The sequence below is a fragment of the Elephantulus edwardii genome, unplaced genomic scaffold (genome assembly GCF_000299155.1).
Source record: "Elephantulus edwardii isolate Elephantulus edwardi_28Jun2011 unplaced genomic scaffold, EleEdw1.0 scaffold00064, whole genome shotgun sequence".
Classification (NCBI taxonomy): domain Eukaryota; kingdom Metazoa; phylum Chordata; class Mammalia; order Macroscelidea; family Macroscelididae; genus Elephantulus; species Elephantulus edwardii.
The window spans coordinates 15,606,052-15,622,558 of NW_006399814.1; the positions used below are offsets into that span (position 1 = coordinate 15,606,052).

The following is a 16,507-nucleotide window of genomic DNA, read 5'->3' on the forward strand; positions in this document are numbered from 1 at the left end:
TATATATATATATATATATATATATATATATGGAGTGGCATCCACTTCCATCATAGCTTGCCGCCAGAAACCCTATGAACCTGGAGAGAGGATGAAAGGCACCCAAGCGTTGAGGACTCTCCTTCATAGGGTCACTATGAGTCGCCTGCGACTTGACAGCACTTAACAACAACAACAAAATATGTGCGTATATACATATATAAATGCACTTAATTTATGCATAGTCATTTAAGGGGAATTTTATCTCCGAGCTTAGTCATCATTGTGTCCTAGTACAAGTACCTGGTACATCATAGACACTCTATGTATGCAATACAGTTACATTTTCTAAAATCAAGAGTGCCTGGCTGATTTTAAGAGGAAACAAATGCTTACCTCCACAGGATCAAAAACCACTGCTGGGACAGTTATATTGTTCATTTTTGCCGCTTTTTTGATGATATCTTCAGCTTCTTCAATTCTTCCCTGGAATATCAGCCACCGGGGAGATTCAGGAATAAACCTGGAATTAATTTTCAACAGTCTATCATTTTCACCATGGCAAACTTTGATGCTATCAATTATCAGCTGACCCCCAAAATAATTTTTATTTTATAGAATGCTAGTTTGTAAAGGTTTTGTTTGAGGTTTTTGGTGTTTCTTGAAGAAAATGGAAGGAAAAAAGTAAAAGCACGCTCAAATTTCAAAGTCTTGATCAAACCTCAAGACTGGTCATGAGCTGTACTTGAAGCCAGGACTAGACTGTAAGAGGTGATATTAATGGTGGGCATTTCAAGCCAGGGCAGCTGGAAAAGGACTTGGGGTTTTTTTCTGAAATGTAACTGCTAATAGGAATCATAAGAGAACTGCAGTCTACTACACTGTAAGTTCTCTCAAAGAAAGAGTATTTTTCAGAACGCCCAGCCTAGGAGAAGTCTGGTGCCCAGCTGGTAATGTCTGCCACTTTATCTGGTAAAGGCTGATAGGGCATCTGTGCTCTAGCCTTTGCTGTGGGCAAAGAGCACAAACCTGGTTCTTTCCTGTGGCGTGTCCACAGCTTCCAGTGGATCTCCAGATCAGGGAACAACACTACACCACCTTTTTGAAAGACAAGCCAACATTGTCTGCTTGTTTGTTTATTTCACTCACTCACTCACTCACTCACTCACTCACTCACTCACTCAGTCATGGAGTCCGTTTCAGCTCAGGGACCCTCCAGCAGGTTCCTCAGAAATGAGTCACAGCGGGAGGAGGGAGAGTGACCATTCTTCTCTCACTGAACCGCTAATGGATTCTAACTACTGGAAACATGCAGCCTGCAGCTTAGCAGTGCAACTGCCTGCGGGCTATGCCACCAGAATTCTCTTTTAATGTCTATAATTTTGTTTTTAATTAACAATCAATCCACTGATGCTCAAACACTTGTAAAAATTAACTTCACTTCTCAGCTGACTTTTATTTCTTAGAATCTTAGGCATTCTCTTGCCAGTTGTTTCCTTACTTATTTGCCAGTACTTAGTTTTCCCAGAAAATCCATTACATGGAGCGGACACAAGAGCCTCCAGTAATTAAGTAAGGGGTCCACTCAAAGCCTCAGTAGGAATTAGTTCAGAGCAAAACATACTACATAAAAAGACCAGCCATGAGCTCCCTTTTCCAGCTTATTACCACATGAGTTGAAAAATAAGCTTCAGTTTACATTTGTAGTTGGTCCCTGCATTAGCTAGAACTGTCTAGTATTCCGTATCTGTGGTGTCCACTTAGCTGCAGCTAATCACATGTCTATTGAGCACTTGGTATGTGGCTAGTGTGGTTGAAGAAAATGGATTTTAAAATTTATTTCATGTTAATTAGGTTTGAAGCCAGTGGCTACCATACTATTGCAGAATTAGAGGTCTGACTACAAAGTCCCTTATACTCTGCATAGATACTTAACACTTCTGAGTACTGTCTTTCTCAACCAAGAGTTGATTAGAAATTGCCTACTTGACTTTCTACAGACTCTGTGGCCCATCACTGGCCTCAGACATCCTATGAAACATGTTTGATGAGTCAACTGGAAAGGAGTAACACTCTTCCCATATTGTATCTCTGATTTCCTTCCCCTCCCCTATCTCCATTCCCAGCACATTGGAGTCACTTACTACCAAGCTTTTCAAAAGGAATTTTCAGCTCTCTAGTGGCAACTTTGGGTAGTTTTTCGTCATATTTCCCACTCATTGCTCCAGGTAGCAAATGTTTATGATCTGGGAGCCGGGATCTCTGATTTTGAATTATCAAGATTTGAGATTCGAGTCACACACTAGTCATTCTGTAGTTTGAATTAAAATTAAACTGTGGGGGTGTGTGTGAGAGAGAAAACAGTAACCTGGGCTGATGGACATGCTTCAAGAAGTCTCACCCTCAAAGGTGAGATGTTTAGAACATTCTTTTGTCTGTAGAGGGAAACAATAAGAGACTGTGTTTGGAAAACTGTTTTGTTAAACATTCAGGACAAACGGGCAGCTCAGCTGTGCTTGCTCTAGGCTGCCCTCTGCTGAAACATCCCGTCCTGGGAGCACCCTCATCCCTGAAGTGGTCAGGCTCCTGGGCAGTCCTGTCCCTGACTGTGTGGCTCTAAAGAGGAAGAGCCGTGCCTCCAACGGGGCAGAGCAGAAGGAAGAACTCTCTCTGTGGGGCAGGGACGAGTCAGTGCCTCATGCGGTGGGCTTATTTTGCTGGACATTTAGAAATGCTCACCTGACAGCTGTTTCTTGCTACAATATTTGATCCTGAGGCAAAGATGCCAAGCTCTAAAAGCCAATTCTGCCAATCTCCAAATGAGCGCATGTCTGTATTTATCCTATCTATGCCATGGTCTTTGCAATCACTTGTTATGCATCAGAGAGTTGGACAATGACCAAGGAGGATAGAAGGAGAATTGATGCCTTTGAGCTGTGGTGCTGGAGAAGAGTGTTGAGGATACCATGGACTGCTAGGAAAACAAACAGATTTGTCCGGGAAAGGGTTAAACTGGGTGGCTCCTTGGAGCCAAGGATTCTGAGGCTCCATCTAACATACTTTGGACATGTTGTGAGGAGAGACCGGTCCTTGGAGAGGGACATCATGCTTGGGAGGGTGGAGGGACAGCGCAGGAGGGGAAGGCCCTCTATGAGGTGGATTGATTCAGTGACTGGGGTAATCGGGATGAGAGTGTCAGAGACAGTGCGATTGGCACAGGACAGACCAGAGTTTAGGGCTGTTGTACATAGGGTTGCCATGAGTTACAAGCGACTCGACGGCACATAACAACAACAACAACATATACCTATCTGTAGCAAGACTGTTGTTTATAACACATTTTAAAAATACTAGTCTCTTGGGCCAAAATGACAGCAAGAACCAGGAAAATCATTAAAATAATTGACCTGAAGAGACAGAAAATAACCCTTAATATATTCTATGTTGTGCTTGAGAGTCCCTTTAGTCACCATTTTTTCACTAAATTTGACTAGTGAGGTGGTTGTGTAGAGTATGTGAGATGATTATGATGATGGTGATTCTTACTCTAGTAAATAATAGCTTCACTTTCATAAATCTAGAGTGTTTTCTTCGGAGGCAGAGCTGTGCATATGCTCTTAAGTATATTGTATATGTCATCTGGCCTTCTGATTGGGTTCTAAAAGAACTCTGATAAATCAGAATACTATGCAACCTTTAACATACTATCTTTCAGAATCTAGGGAAGTAATAAAAAGGAAATGTGTTCTCTGCAATCCATTCCCTGCCTACCCCATGCCAGGTATTTACACTAGTAAACCACAGTCGTTTCAGAGGCTTTGAGGGCTTAAAGAGACAGCCTAGAGTGGGCCAGCCTGGGTCATCTGACCAGATAAGGCCAAGTTTGTTCATTCAGTTCTACAGCTGTGAGACAGTTGCAGAAAGCTCATTAACCTTCTAGACAATTTCTTGGCAGGATGCAGCTAAAGGACAGGACAGCCTGGAGTGTAGTCTACACTCTGTCCCCTCAAAATTATCAAAGCAATTACCCTTATGTGTAAGCAGATAAAGTCCAAGAAGTTAAGTAAAGCTGAACTGCTGGAAGATTTGATTATGACAGAATGAAGCCAAACCAACAATAAAAAGCCAGGCTCACCAATCAAAGTGTTTCCCTTTTCTTTAACTTATATTTTTAAAAAGCCAAAGAAAACAGAACTCTTAAAAAAAGGAGGGGTGCTGGAGAAGGAGGCACATTCTCCTCCTTTACCAGTCAGATCGGATTTGATGGTACACACACAAAAAATAATAAATTTTGTTTAAAGTGGGGGGAGGGAAGGAGTGTGGCTAGCATCCTATTTCATTACCCTAAATCTGTTCTCTTAATTCTGATCTCCCAGATGATCATGATAGAATGACTCTGAGATCAAGACCTCCAATCTGTAATGCTGTTTCCTAGTTGATACGCCAAAATTGATTTGGAGGCTGTGAAGGGGCAGAGAGGAGAACATTTCTCTACTAAGTAAACAATAATATTTCTCTGGCTCTTGAAGACAAGGCTAATAAACAGGCACACCTTAGACGCTTATGATCATGTGATTGAGAAGTTTGTGGAAATTATGTTAAATCCATAAGGAGAGAAAGATAAAGATATCTGGAGAAAGAATATAGCAGAGGGTAAAATGTAAAACAACAAACTCCAAGAATACCATCTCCCTAAACAACAATTAAAACTGGCAAAAGCAAGTGTAGGGGAGAGTCTAGGAGGGAACTGGGTTCCCTGAGAACAGTGTATTGTAGCATAATGGAATATCAAATCCCAGTGCACAGGCCCGCCCATAACGAGGCAAAACCCTCTGCTGGCTTTGGGCCCGGGGCTTCAGCAGTCCCAGTGAAGGTCTTGAGCCGGGCTCTAGGCGGCAGGCGTGCTGGCCCACAGCAGAGGATGGAGTCGCACTCACCACCACAGCGGGACGCACAGCACCCCCGGCACCGTCAGCGCCACCAGCAGCATCCGCCAGTCTCTGATGTAGTAAGCAAACAGTGGCAGCAGCATATAGCCAACTGCAAAAAATGTGCATACTCCTAATGTAGAGAATATAATACGAACTGACTTGCCCAGAATTTCTGTTCCTGTTTAAAACAAGGGAGGAGTATTAGCATTTTCGCTCACTTCAATATTGCTTTTTACATTATTACCTGACAGAATTCACACTGTAACCACTTGGGAAAAGGAAGAGACAATTTGCCTCATGACTCAGTGCAGGACAGGTCAGGGAGGGAGGAAGGTGGAAAATGATTCAAGATTCAGCAACTTAGAGAAGGAAGAATTTTTTAAATAAGGTTTTAGAGAAATCATGAACTAATTTTTAAGAGGACATCCTAAATTATAAAAATATCCTGCCCAGCATCAAGGGTCTCTTCTGGGAATGTCAAATTTCCAAAATCAGAGCCCCAACCAAAGGAGGAGGCGGGAGGCCAGTGGCACTTGTGAGGGGCCCAAGAAGACCTAGTGTATTTTGTTTTCCCCACAATCCTCCACTGTAGAGACATTGGCGCACTGGGAGACACTGAGGAGATCAGGGTTTCTGAGATGTTGCCATGACACCTTTACCCCCACTTGAGCTCCACAGAAGGGTAAAGAGGATCCAGTTGGCTCTGAGGGTGTGCAGAGCACCTTGGCTTGAATTCCTCTGCACCCACATTATGACCAGGAGACTATTTTCTAGGCTGATCTTGTCCATTCAGACCAAAGAAAGAAAAGGCGTTGGCTTTGTCCCAGTAGGTAGTGGTCCTGGGGCGGGCAGTAAGCTCCAAACACCCAGGACCATCACACATCTTTCCCAGAACACAATAAAGCTGTTGACTTGTGTCAAGCACAGTTATGGGGAGAGAAATGTTGGCAACTCCAGGCTCCTGCCTTGCTCAGTTTTGAGCACCACTTGGTACTGTTCTTCCAGGGAGGTAGCTACGTCCCTTGGCACTCTGGGCTTGAGTTGCAAGAGAAGAGAATAAGTTTCATGGGTTTTTGTTGTGGTGGTGGTGAGCTTCAGGATGTTTCCGCATTTCCATTCTGGCTCCCTTCTCCCAGGGACAGAGATCTAGCAGTGGGGCTTTGCCTTCTGTTTGAGATACGCCCAGCAATTCAGTTAAACAGCGGCCCAGAAAATACAAAGCAGGCAATCCAAAGATTATTCGGTCTTAGCTATCAAGAGAGATTTTGGTTGATCTCTGAGCATCTTAGTGTCCTGGATACGGGCCAAGAGTCTAAGGGTCCATTCCAGATAAGTATCAAAATTACTACTTCATCTGCTTTTCTGTTCCACCTCCTTTCTGTTCTTGCTCCCACTCCATTTCTTCCTCACTCATTCTGAGAACCACTTCCCGGTGATTTTTCCCTTGAGAAGCCTTGCTAGCAGCCAGCCACGCTGACTTGGCCAGTAGCCTGTGCATCCTGCAGCCCATATTGCTTCTCAGGGGAGTGGCAGGTATGGCACAGGGCCTGAGTGACACCTGAAGGGGCACCTTACCCCCTTAGCTGTGAGGGTTTGTTCAACAATTTCAAACTTACAGCCAGAGGTGCTATTTTCCTTTAGATACACCAGCCCTAACTATTCATGGAATTTCTCTCATTCTAGGAACTCGTTTCAAAGGACAAGGCCTGCATTCTCTAAGACCATGTGCGTAGTTGCTGGAGTAAGCGCTGTTTCAAACCCACCAGCTGCACGCCATGATCTGCTTCCACAAAGGCTTGGAAACACCGTGGGAAAGTTCTACTTTCTGTCTTATAGGGTCACGATGAGTCAGCAACAACTTGTTACCTCAATAATGGCCTTCCTATTATTCTGTAACATACACTCCACCACCATGTCCTGGTCTCTAAACTGACTGTGACTACTGCATGGCATCATGGGAATGAATATGGAATGCCTGCTCCCAAGCAGAGACCTAAAAGTGAAGCAGAAAACGGTCTGGTTGTGGAACAGAGAAAGGGCATAAGCCCATGTGGGTGTTTGAAGCACTCATTCTTTATGCTTCTTGGATAGGAGAAACAGAGGAGTTACACCGCTGGGTTTCTAGGAGACATTTCATTGTCATTGCTTTGAGCTGGAGCTAAGAGCTGGTCCTTCATTGGGTTTCTGAGGTTGTTTCTAAGGAGACTTCCATCTTTTCCCCATTAAACTAGTGAGTTTGAGCCCTCAGTGAGTTACAGTGTTTGGGTTAGCAACACAACTCTCTATGAACTAAGCCACCAGAGCTCCCTCATACTATAATACTGTAACTTTGCAGAGTAATTACGAATAATAGAAGCCGTGTGAATCTCTCTTTTCCTTTCTAGGAGAACAGCATGGAAGGTATGATCCTAAATGGTTCCTTGTTAGCACTACTTTCTCTCTGACTTCAAAACAACTGCCCTTCCTTAAACATCATGGAGCAATTGGCGGCCTCAAACCGCGTGCCTTCATGATTGCAGTACAGCTTCCTACCATTAGGCTACCAGAGCTCCCCTCATCTTCACAGCTAGCATATTTTGGGGGGAAGTTTAATCTAGGTTCTGGTCTTTATTCATATGTTCTCTTTGAATCTTTACATCAATTATGCAAAAATTTTATTACTCTTATTTTACACACAAGCAGCTTAGTTTTCAAGAGCTAAATTGCCTGAGTCCACACTTGTGTAATAAGGATTCAAGCCTGATCTGGGTGACATCTAGATACAGGCTCGCTTCTATGAGGATAAAACCACCTAGAGGCAAATCCTTCACCGTAGAAAGCAGTCTTTGGGCTGAGATTATAAAAATTATGTATAGGAAATGGACAGGGAAAAAGCTCCCACATACACTTTTCCTTAAAAAAGAAAGGCCATTTTTATCTGGCATATTGTAAAGAGGAAAAGAAAGTAGGGCATGGGAGAGCTTGTGGTCAGAGCGATTTCTGCCCAGGTCCAGAGGTTGTCACAAACTTAGCAGTATGTATAATACAATAAAATCAGTAAAGGTTTCCTCTTTCCTTTAATTTCTCAAAACTATTCACTCACAATGATTGTTTACAAATGTCTTCCTGTGTAACTCCCTGTAAGAAGTGAGAATTTAGGTTTTCTCTTCCTGGGCTGGTCCTTGAACCAACTGGAGGCCAACCCTCTGGGGAACCATAAGACAGGTGTCCTGATTGCTGCAGCCAAGGAGATCTTTCATGCTTACAGTTACCACAAACCTCTTAGGTACTCAACTGGCAATGAGACAGAGGACAGTGATAATTCCTGCTCTGCTGACTTGGGCCCTCTGTTCCAGCCTCCTGTACCTTGCTCCTCGGGCAAAGGCCAGAGTATAACTGATATCTAAGCCAAAAGTACATGTTCTAGTCATCTAAACCAGCTCTTGAAGTGTTTACTCACTTGAATCTGGGCACTTTCACCCAGAGGGTCAAGCAGGATCCTTGTTTGGTAGTCAGCCCAAGAGTGACTGGGCTGATCTGACATGTAGGTAGGACCCACTCCTCTATGCCCAGAAGAGGCTCACAGCAGACCTATGCTCAAGAAACAAGTCTGAGGTGTTGTGACCAGTATATGGAGCCCAAGGAGCCCTGGTGGGATTCGCCCAAGGAGCCCTGGTGGGATTCCTTCCATCACGCAAGCAAAGTGAGGCTGGACTCCACACAGACTTGCTACCAGAACCACTGGGAAGAAGTTTACTCCTTTTTTTTTTTTTTTTAAAAAAAAAAAAAGCCAGTTTTTTTCATCTGCAAAACAGGTTTTGTTTCATGGAGTTATTTATTACGGTGAAAGTGAGATAACTTGTGAACTGCATCTTATAATGTGAATACATCAAAATTATGCCAATTTAAAGTAAAATATAAAAAAAAGTGAAAATTCATGCCTTGGGAAGAAAGTAAAAATATGCAACTAACTGCTGTGGAAACCAGTCTGGCAGTTTTGCAGAAGCTCAAACAATGACTATGACTCACTCATTCCACCCCTATAGGTGCAGAACGGAAAACCAATGTCCACACAAAACTTGAAGGTTCATTAGCAACATTATTTGTCAGAAGTCATTGCATGGGAATAGCCAAAAATTTAGAAACCACCCAGATGTTCATCAACTGATGCATGGATGTGACAAAATATGTTATAGCTGTACAAAACAATATTATTCAGCCATAAAAAAGTAATGACATTCTGATTCATAATACAATGTGACTTCATCATGAAAACATTATAAGTGAAAGGGGGAATCACAAGAGGCCACATAGTGTATGTTTTTACTTGTAGGAAATACCCAGGTTGCCCAGAACAGGGAAGTCCATAAAGACAGAAGGTGGATTAGTGTTTGTTAAGGTTGGAAACAGGGAGAAACTGGGAGAGACTGCTAATGAGTGCAGCATTTGTTTTGAGGTTATTTATTGAATGTTCTCGAGTAAGATAAAGTTGACAACAGCTTTGTGTATATACTAAAAATCATAAAATCGTACACCTTAAAATATGAATATTATGGTGTGTTTGTTTTAAAGTGTTTCCTTTAAAAAATTTGTGACAGATAAAGGCTGTATAATTAATGTATTAAAATTTAAGTTCACCTGAGCTTCCTGGGAGCCAAAATGACAAAAGAAGAGGTCATCAGTTATATGCTAAAAAAGAACACAGGAAACTAAACTTTAAACAATTTAAAATGCTGAAACAAATATCTTATGGGAGTAAATATTAGGACTACTGGGAAAATATGTAATTAATTAATCCATTAGCTGTTGATGTGGAATCAATTCAAGCGGCTAATCCCAGAGGATTAAAACAAAATGTTGTTCATATTTTACTCAGAAAGAAGGCTGTTGGCAGGCAGAGAGTGTCATTTATTCCTGAGCCGGTGGGAGGTTGTGCAGGAGAGTGGGAGTGTCAGTAAAGTCAGTATCTTTGGTCTTAAGCGGCCATTTCCTCCTGGATCAGCATCATTCTGTCACAAAGAAATGCTTGGAATTATACCAGCATCGACATTTCCAGGGGTATTCCCTCTGTTTCTTTCAGAATAACTTCTTTCCCTATTCTAATCTCTGATGGACTGGGCAAGCTCTATGGGAGACCCCATTTCTACTCTACCTTAACAGTGGAAACAACTAAACTTCTGGAATGAATGTTCCAGTCTGAAACAACTTCTGGTTGTTGTTGTGTGCCAGTGAGTCAGAATCGACTAAAAGCTGACCCTCCAGTGGACTTCCAGAGGTAGTAGTAAATCATATGGGATAAGAATGCCCATCCTTCTCCCATGGAGTAGCTTGTGGATTTGAACCAAGTGCCTCTGGGGTTTCAATGCAAGTTTTTAACCCTAGGCCATCTGAGTTGCCTGGAATGAATGTGGAAACCCTCAGTATTGAAGGTTACCATTGAAGGTCTTGCCAAACCCTTCCCTAGAACCAGAAGACAAGTGAATGGACAGATAGATTTAATGCAATGAAATGTTGCTCAAAATCTAGATTTACATAAAAAGTAAGAACATGTCATTAGTGGAAAATTAAAGAGTTAAAAATATTTCCTAAAAGTCTTCAAATAGTAAAGAGTTTTAATAGTATCATTCAATAGTAATATCACTTTTATTTTTGATTCATGCTTTATAATATATATCTGCACGTAAAAATATTCAATAAATTATATAATTAATTTTTTTAAAATAAAGGAAAGCCAAACCAAACTTAGGCCCGACCCACACTTTGGTTTTTGGGCTGCTTTCTTCTGACACTAGAGAGCGCTGCTTTTTTCCTGACACGAGAGAGCGCTGCTGAGCCTCAGGGAAGCCAGCAGCCTCTTTGCATCTAGTCTCCCCAGGCACTGACAGCTAGACTTGTGCCCACAAGCTGAGTATTGATTTTCAGTGACACACTAAACTTTGATATCCAAGAACCCAACACAAAGACTCTAATCCTGGGAAACAAAAGTAGACCATTTTTTAATAAAGCATAATGGAATAAAACTTTACAGTCAGGCAAAAGGAGGCTCCCAGAGTTCCCAACAGTGGCTGTGTGCACTGATTGCTAGCATGACATCTTGTCCGAGACTATTCTTAAATGATCTCACTTTCCATTTGGCCCTTTCATCCCTCAATCTGTCACGCATGTATCACAAACTGTGTGTGTAGGGAACAGACTGGGGTGTGGATGAGCCATATTGCAGCCAGATGGGTAGGCCTTTCCTGCAGGAGGCCTGAGGGGGCCTCTCCCTACCTCATGTACTTGTAAGGAAAGCTCCATGACTCCAGAGACACCTGGTGCCACCAGAAAGACAGGTTTCAATGCTGGCCACTCAGCAGAACCTGGGGGCTGCCTTTGCCTGGCACAGACTCTACCTTCCACCTAGTCCCTGTAATAGGGCTTCTCTGGCTTCACTACAACTCTGTCCTTTCAGTAAAGTCCTTTAGGTCTTCTTCAAACTGAGTCAGTCCACTGACCTCCGACAGTGCCTTCTGTTGAGGAAGGCCTTTCTGGTATATGTAGCCCCCAAGCAAAACTACACACTGTGCCTTTCAGGAATAGGGGGTCATCACAAGGAAGAAATATTTGGGGGAGATTTAGAATGTAAACCTATCTATGCCCATGCATCTAGGGCCTTTAGGGGCATTGGGTATTAAGAGGTCACAATTGTTGTCCTTTATTCTTCTACCCTCCAATTTCCAGTACTAGCTTGAAGTCCCCTGTGTCCTTTATATAAAACACCTTTCTACCCTCTTTCCTTGTGCCAGGCCTGCTGAAGAAAGTGCTATCTGGTGGGACCATGTGGTGTCAACATGCTCTTCCACGCCCTCCCCTCTTCTGCAGACACTGAGGCTGCGCTCATGGCAAAGGACACTTCACAAATGATTAAAGGAGTGGAATTTGAACAAGTCCACCTTGGCAAGTGGACAGAGGGTGAACCCATCATCATGTTAAAGAAAAACACAGAATCTGAAATCATCTAGATTCATAAGCAAACAGATGCAGACTGCTGAGACAAAAAGAATCAATAGATTTTCCCTAATGGGGACCTTTTAATAATTACACTGTTAATTACTTATTAACAATTACAAAGATCAAGTGAGACAGTGCCGAGCTAATTAGAATGTGTTAACACATTAAAGTTAAAGGGAATTGGTGTCTCTTGTCCCAGAAGGCTCCCTCATAAACTTGGAGGCACTCTCCCCTCTCTCAGCTGCTTAGAGAGCACTGTCTGCATATTCCTATAATGACCCTCAGCAGCCTGAACAGAGCTCACCACATTTCTTCCCAGAAAAAGATGGTGATGGCCCTGGGGGCCTCATCATCACATTGTAGTTTCTAAAGTCCCCTCAGGCAACCTGATCTTCCAGAAGCAAGGGTGTTGCTAGGAGATAAGACTATCAACTCAGTGAAGTTTGTCCTGCACAAGGCTGATGTGCTCAGGAGTGGCTTCTGACTAGAGGTGAGATTAAATCTGCTCAGTGATGGCGGGCTGGCAGAACCCCTCCTATCTGGCACACACCTCCTCAGCCTATGTATCAGCTACACCAGCTACTCTTAAGTCTCATCATCAAGGGCCATACACAGTTGCAGGAACGCCCTATCCCACCAGGGAGAATTTTGTCACAGATCAGAGACATGGCTAAGCTGTCCCTCCCCCAGTATCCTCCCCTCACCCAGCTCTGTGTTCTGAGAATCCGTCTTAGCTATGTGTGATTGATTCCTACCAGCTTTCGCTCTTATTCACCACCATATGCCAGAGCCCAGCATCTCAAATATCAGGCTCTGAGCTCCTGCATTGTTTCTGATTTCATCAAAGCCACTTCTCAATAAGGCCTCCTCCCCAACACATATGCATGTAAGGCTGGTCAAATGTGGAAGCACAGCACATATGCTCTCTCTAGTGGATCCTGTTCTCTCGCCTCTCAGAGACTTGGGCAGAGGGTCCTGTGTGTAAGAAGCCAGTCCTACCTAGTATGAAGGCCACCACGTAGTTGGAGATCTGGCCCATGCCCACAATGACAAATAACACAGTGAACATTTCCCAGCTGCTGGAGAAAATCTGCACGAAGCTGAAGCCAGTCTGCACAGCCATGGTTGCAAAGAGGATCCTTTTCCGGCCAAACCTGTAGAACACAGCACAACACAAAAATTGACATGTACACATTGCAGCAACACTGCAGCTTGGTGTGTTGCAAGCCCTGTGTTGGAGACCACTGCACACTTGTTTCTTCAGGGCTACTACAATTTCTCTTTTTAAGATACTCTCAGTTTCTGTTGAGGCCTGAAGCATCTGCTTCCCAAAAGATACTCAAACATATATACCAGGAAGGAAGATCACTTAGGACTTTTCTGGCTTCTACTCTAGGTCACAGATAGAAGCTCCACCTTTCTGGGAAGTGGGCAATGTTCTGACAGCAGGTACTTCTTACATAGTTACATAGGTATTCTAGAAATCCAGAATCAAGAGTCCCTTATGGTTGTGACTTTCAGTCTTGACTGCACTTGGAATCACCTGGAGGGTTTTAAAATATATCAGTGCCAGCATCCCACTGGGATTAAGTTTGGGCATTAAAATAAAAAAAAAAAAAATCCAAATGATTCTAATATGCAGCCAACTGTGTGAATCACACTTTATGAAAAGGCTTGAGTAGATTTTAACAAAATCCATTAGTTGCTATGGAGTTGGTTTAAGTGTTAATTTAACATTCCAGTAATGGCCAATGAGAGAATGGAGGACAGATGTGAGTAGAACAGCTTTCCTGTCCTGTTTTCCAAACTTGGCCTGCTGGGGTTGGGTTGCATTAGAGTTCACAGCTGGGGGAAGAGCAGTCACCACCCCAGCACTGCCATTTAGCAGCCTTTTTCTTCATTGGCCTTGAAAGTTGGAGAGAGGATCTGTATGTGCCAGAAGCTATTACCACTGAGCGTTAGTCACCACTTAGTATTGTACATCTTGAACAGCTAACCACATGGCGTGAGAAGCCAGGAGGGTGAAAGCAGCAGCAGTGGCACCCACACATCTGAAAAAGTCCAGTCTGCCCCTTTCCCTCTATGTCCATCTCCTCCTTATCAGGTGGTGGGCTGTATTTCCTCCCACCTGCCTACCCTCCCACCCTCTACTCTCCCATGCTCCTACTGCCACCCGCTAAGACCCAGTTCTATCTCAGGCCATGCCCATACTATTCTGGTTTTAGAGCCTGAAGCTTTCAGCACTTTCCTCCCATAGCCTGTGGACTGTTCACTCCTGGGCTAACTAGAGGGCCACCTCCTCTAAGTCAGAGTCATCCATCCTCTGGACGAGTGAAGACAATGTCTTTCACCAGGCAGAGTATTCTAGGTTCTTCCTAAGGCCAGCAGAAACTCTGTCCTAGTCTAGATTCCTGTGGTAGTAAGACTTTATTGTTCAAAATGGCTTTCCTAGATGTTTTCTAACTCATGTGGATGAGTGACAACATGCAAATAGGATGTGCCTATCTACAAGGGATTGGCTATCTCACCATTAAATTTAGTGAATTTGCACAAGTTTGTTGGGCAACTAGGGTTGGAGGGTGGAAAGCCATGATAGGCAGGACTGAGAGCTTTCTAACACCTAAAGTCATGTGGCTCAAGGCTGAGGTGCTTGTAAGAATATTTCTGAAGCTGTCTTGACTGAGTGGCTGCCAACCTGAATTATTTAACCACTTTGACTTCCCTAATATGGTTCTGCATGGTCTGTGAGCTATTGTATTGGATTCTGGAACTAATAAAGTAGAAAGATTGGTGTCAGGATGAGAAGAAAGAGATGCGGGAGTGTGGGGGACATGTCTGACCTCATGGGAATTGGTTTTATGTTGTTGATGTTAACAGGGACAGTTCTCCATTGTGGAGTTGGTAAAGGTTAGATATGGCTGTCCCCACATGGCCCTTGCTCTTTTTACCATTTTCCAACCCCTTGACACACCTTTCCCATAGCATAGAAGTTTGTTTCATGATATTTGTATGTTTTTGCTTTTTATGGTTTGCTTTTATGGGCACAAGACTTACCTGCCAGTTTGCTGTATTGTGAAGGTTGCTTGTGTGTATCTGCTTATAGTTTGCATATGCCTGTTTATAGTTTGCTCTTATGAGTATAGCACTTGTCTGTCAGTTTTCTGTACTGGGATGACTTGCAGGTTGCTGTGATGCTGGAAACTATGGCACCAATATTTCAAATACTAGCAGGGTAACCCATGGTAGACAAGTACCAGTGGAGTTCCAGAAAGAACAGATCTTCAAAAACTCTATGAATAACAGAGGGACATTGTTAACTATAGTACTAGAAGCAGAGCCTCTCAGATTGGAAGACACAAAAAAAATGAGAAGAGCTTCAAACAGCTAATAATAATTGAGATGTGGAATATATGAAGTGTGACTTTAAGAAAAGTTAAAGTTGTAAAAAAAATAAATAAATGTAATGTTTAAAGATCCACATCTTGGGCATTAGTGAGACAAGGTGGAGTAGTGAATCAGACAATCATATAATCTATTATAATGAGAATGAAAAATTAAGGAAAAAATGGTAAGGCATTCATAGTCAATGGAACATTTCAAGATTTATCCTAGAGTACAATGCTGTGAGTGGTAGGATATTATCCATATGCAGTCAAGAAAGATCTGTTAATACAACTGTTACTCAAACATACATTATCAACTTTCTACAAACTTCTGCAGTTTGAAATGGATCAGCCATTGAAAAAAAAAAGTGCCTTTCTTCCATGACCAGCAGAGATTAATCTTTGCTGGGATACAGCTGGAAAAGGGACACATCCTGTTTGACTACAACACCCAGAAAGAAACTACCCTGCAACTGGTCCTTCCTCTGAAAGGGAAATGGAGATATTCATGAAGACTCTGACAGGTAAGACCATTACCCTTGAGGTTGAACCTAGTGACACCATTGAGATTGTGAAGACCAAGATCTGAGACAAAGAAGGCATTCCTCCTGACCAGCAAAGATTGATCTGACTACAACATGCAGAAAGAGTCCCGTCTGCGCTTGGTCCTGAGCTTGAGAGGTGGTGTCCAAGTTCCCCTCTCTTAAGCTCTCAAGATATTTCATTGCACTTTTCTTTCACTTAAAGTTCTTGCATTACTCACCTCCCCAGAAGATGCCTTAATAATAATTGGTGATGGAATACAAAAATTGAAAACAAAGACAGTCTCGTACTTGGAAAAAATGGACTTAGTTACAGAAATGAGGCTGGAGATCAACTGACTGAATTTTGTACGATCAATTATTTATTCGTTGCAAATACCTTGGTTTTGTTTTTGGTGTTTTGTTTTGTTTTGTTTTTTTTAAACACATAAACAGCAACTATACGCATGAACCTCAACTGATGAACTATGTAGGAAACAGATTGACTATATCTGTGGAAGGGAATTCTGGTGGATTAGTGGTAAAAATTTGCGGTGCCTACTCCAAGGCCTGGTGTAAATCTACCAACAACTCTGGAAAAGATAGTCTCCTCCCATGTGATATACAGCCTCTGAAAACCAATGGAAGGGTCAGCTATGAGTTGGTTCTGACTTTATGGCATATAACAACAAAAACAATGCATCTGTAGAAAGAGTCAATATCA

The 16,507-nt window shown here is 42.7% G+C and overlaps 1 protein-coding gene across 1 annotated transcript in view; it reads right to left on the reverse strand.

Moving 5' to 3' along the window:
- Positions 1-16,507, reverse strand: part of SLC22A4 (solute carrier family 22 (organic cation/zwitterion transporter), member 4) — a 73,180-nt gene that overhangs the window by 24,387 nt on the left and 32,286 nt on the right. The window contains exons 3-5 of the mRNA XM_006888147.1: positions 12,879-13,033; positions 4,917-5,088; positions 376-502 (exon numbers count right to left, since the gene is read on the reverse strand). Of these exons, the coding sequence (XP_006888209.1) occupies positions 376-502; positions 4,917-5,088; positions 12,879-13,033 (454 nt within the window). The remainder of the gene's footprint in view (positions 1-375; positions 503-4,916; positions 5,089-12,878; positions 13,034-16,507) is intronic.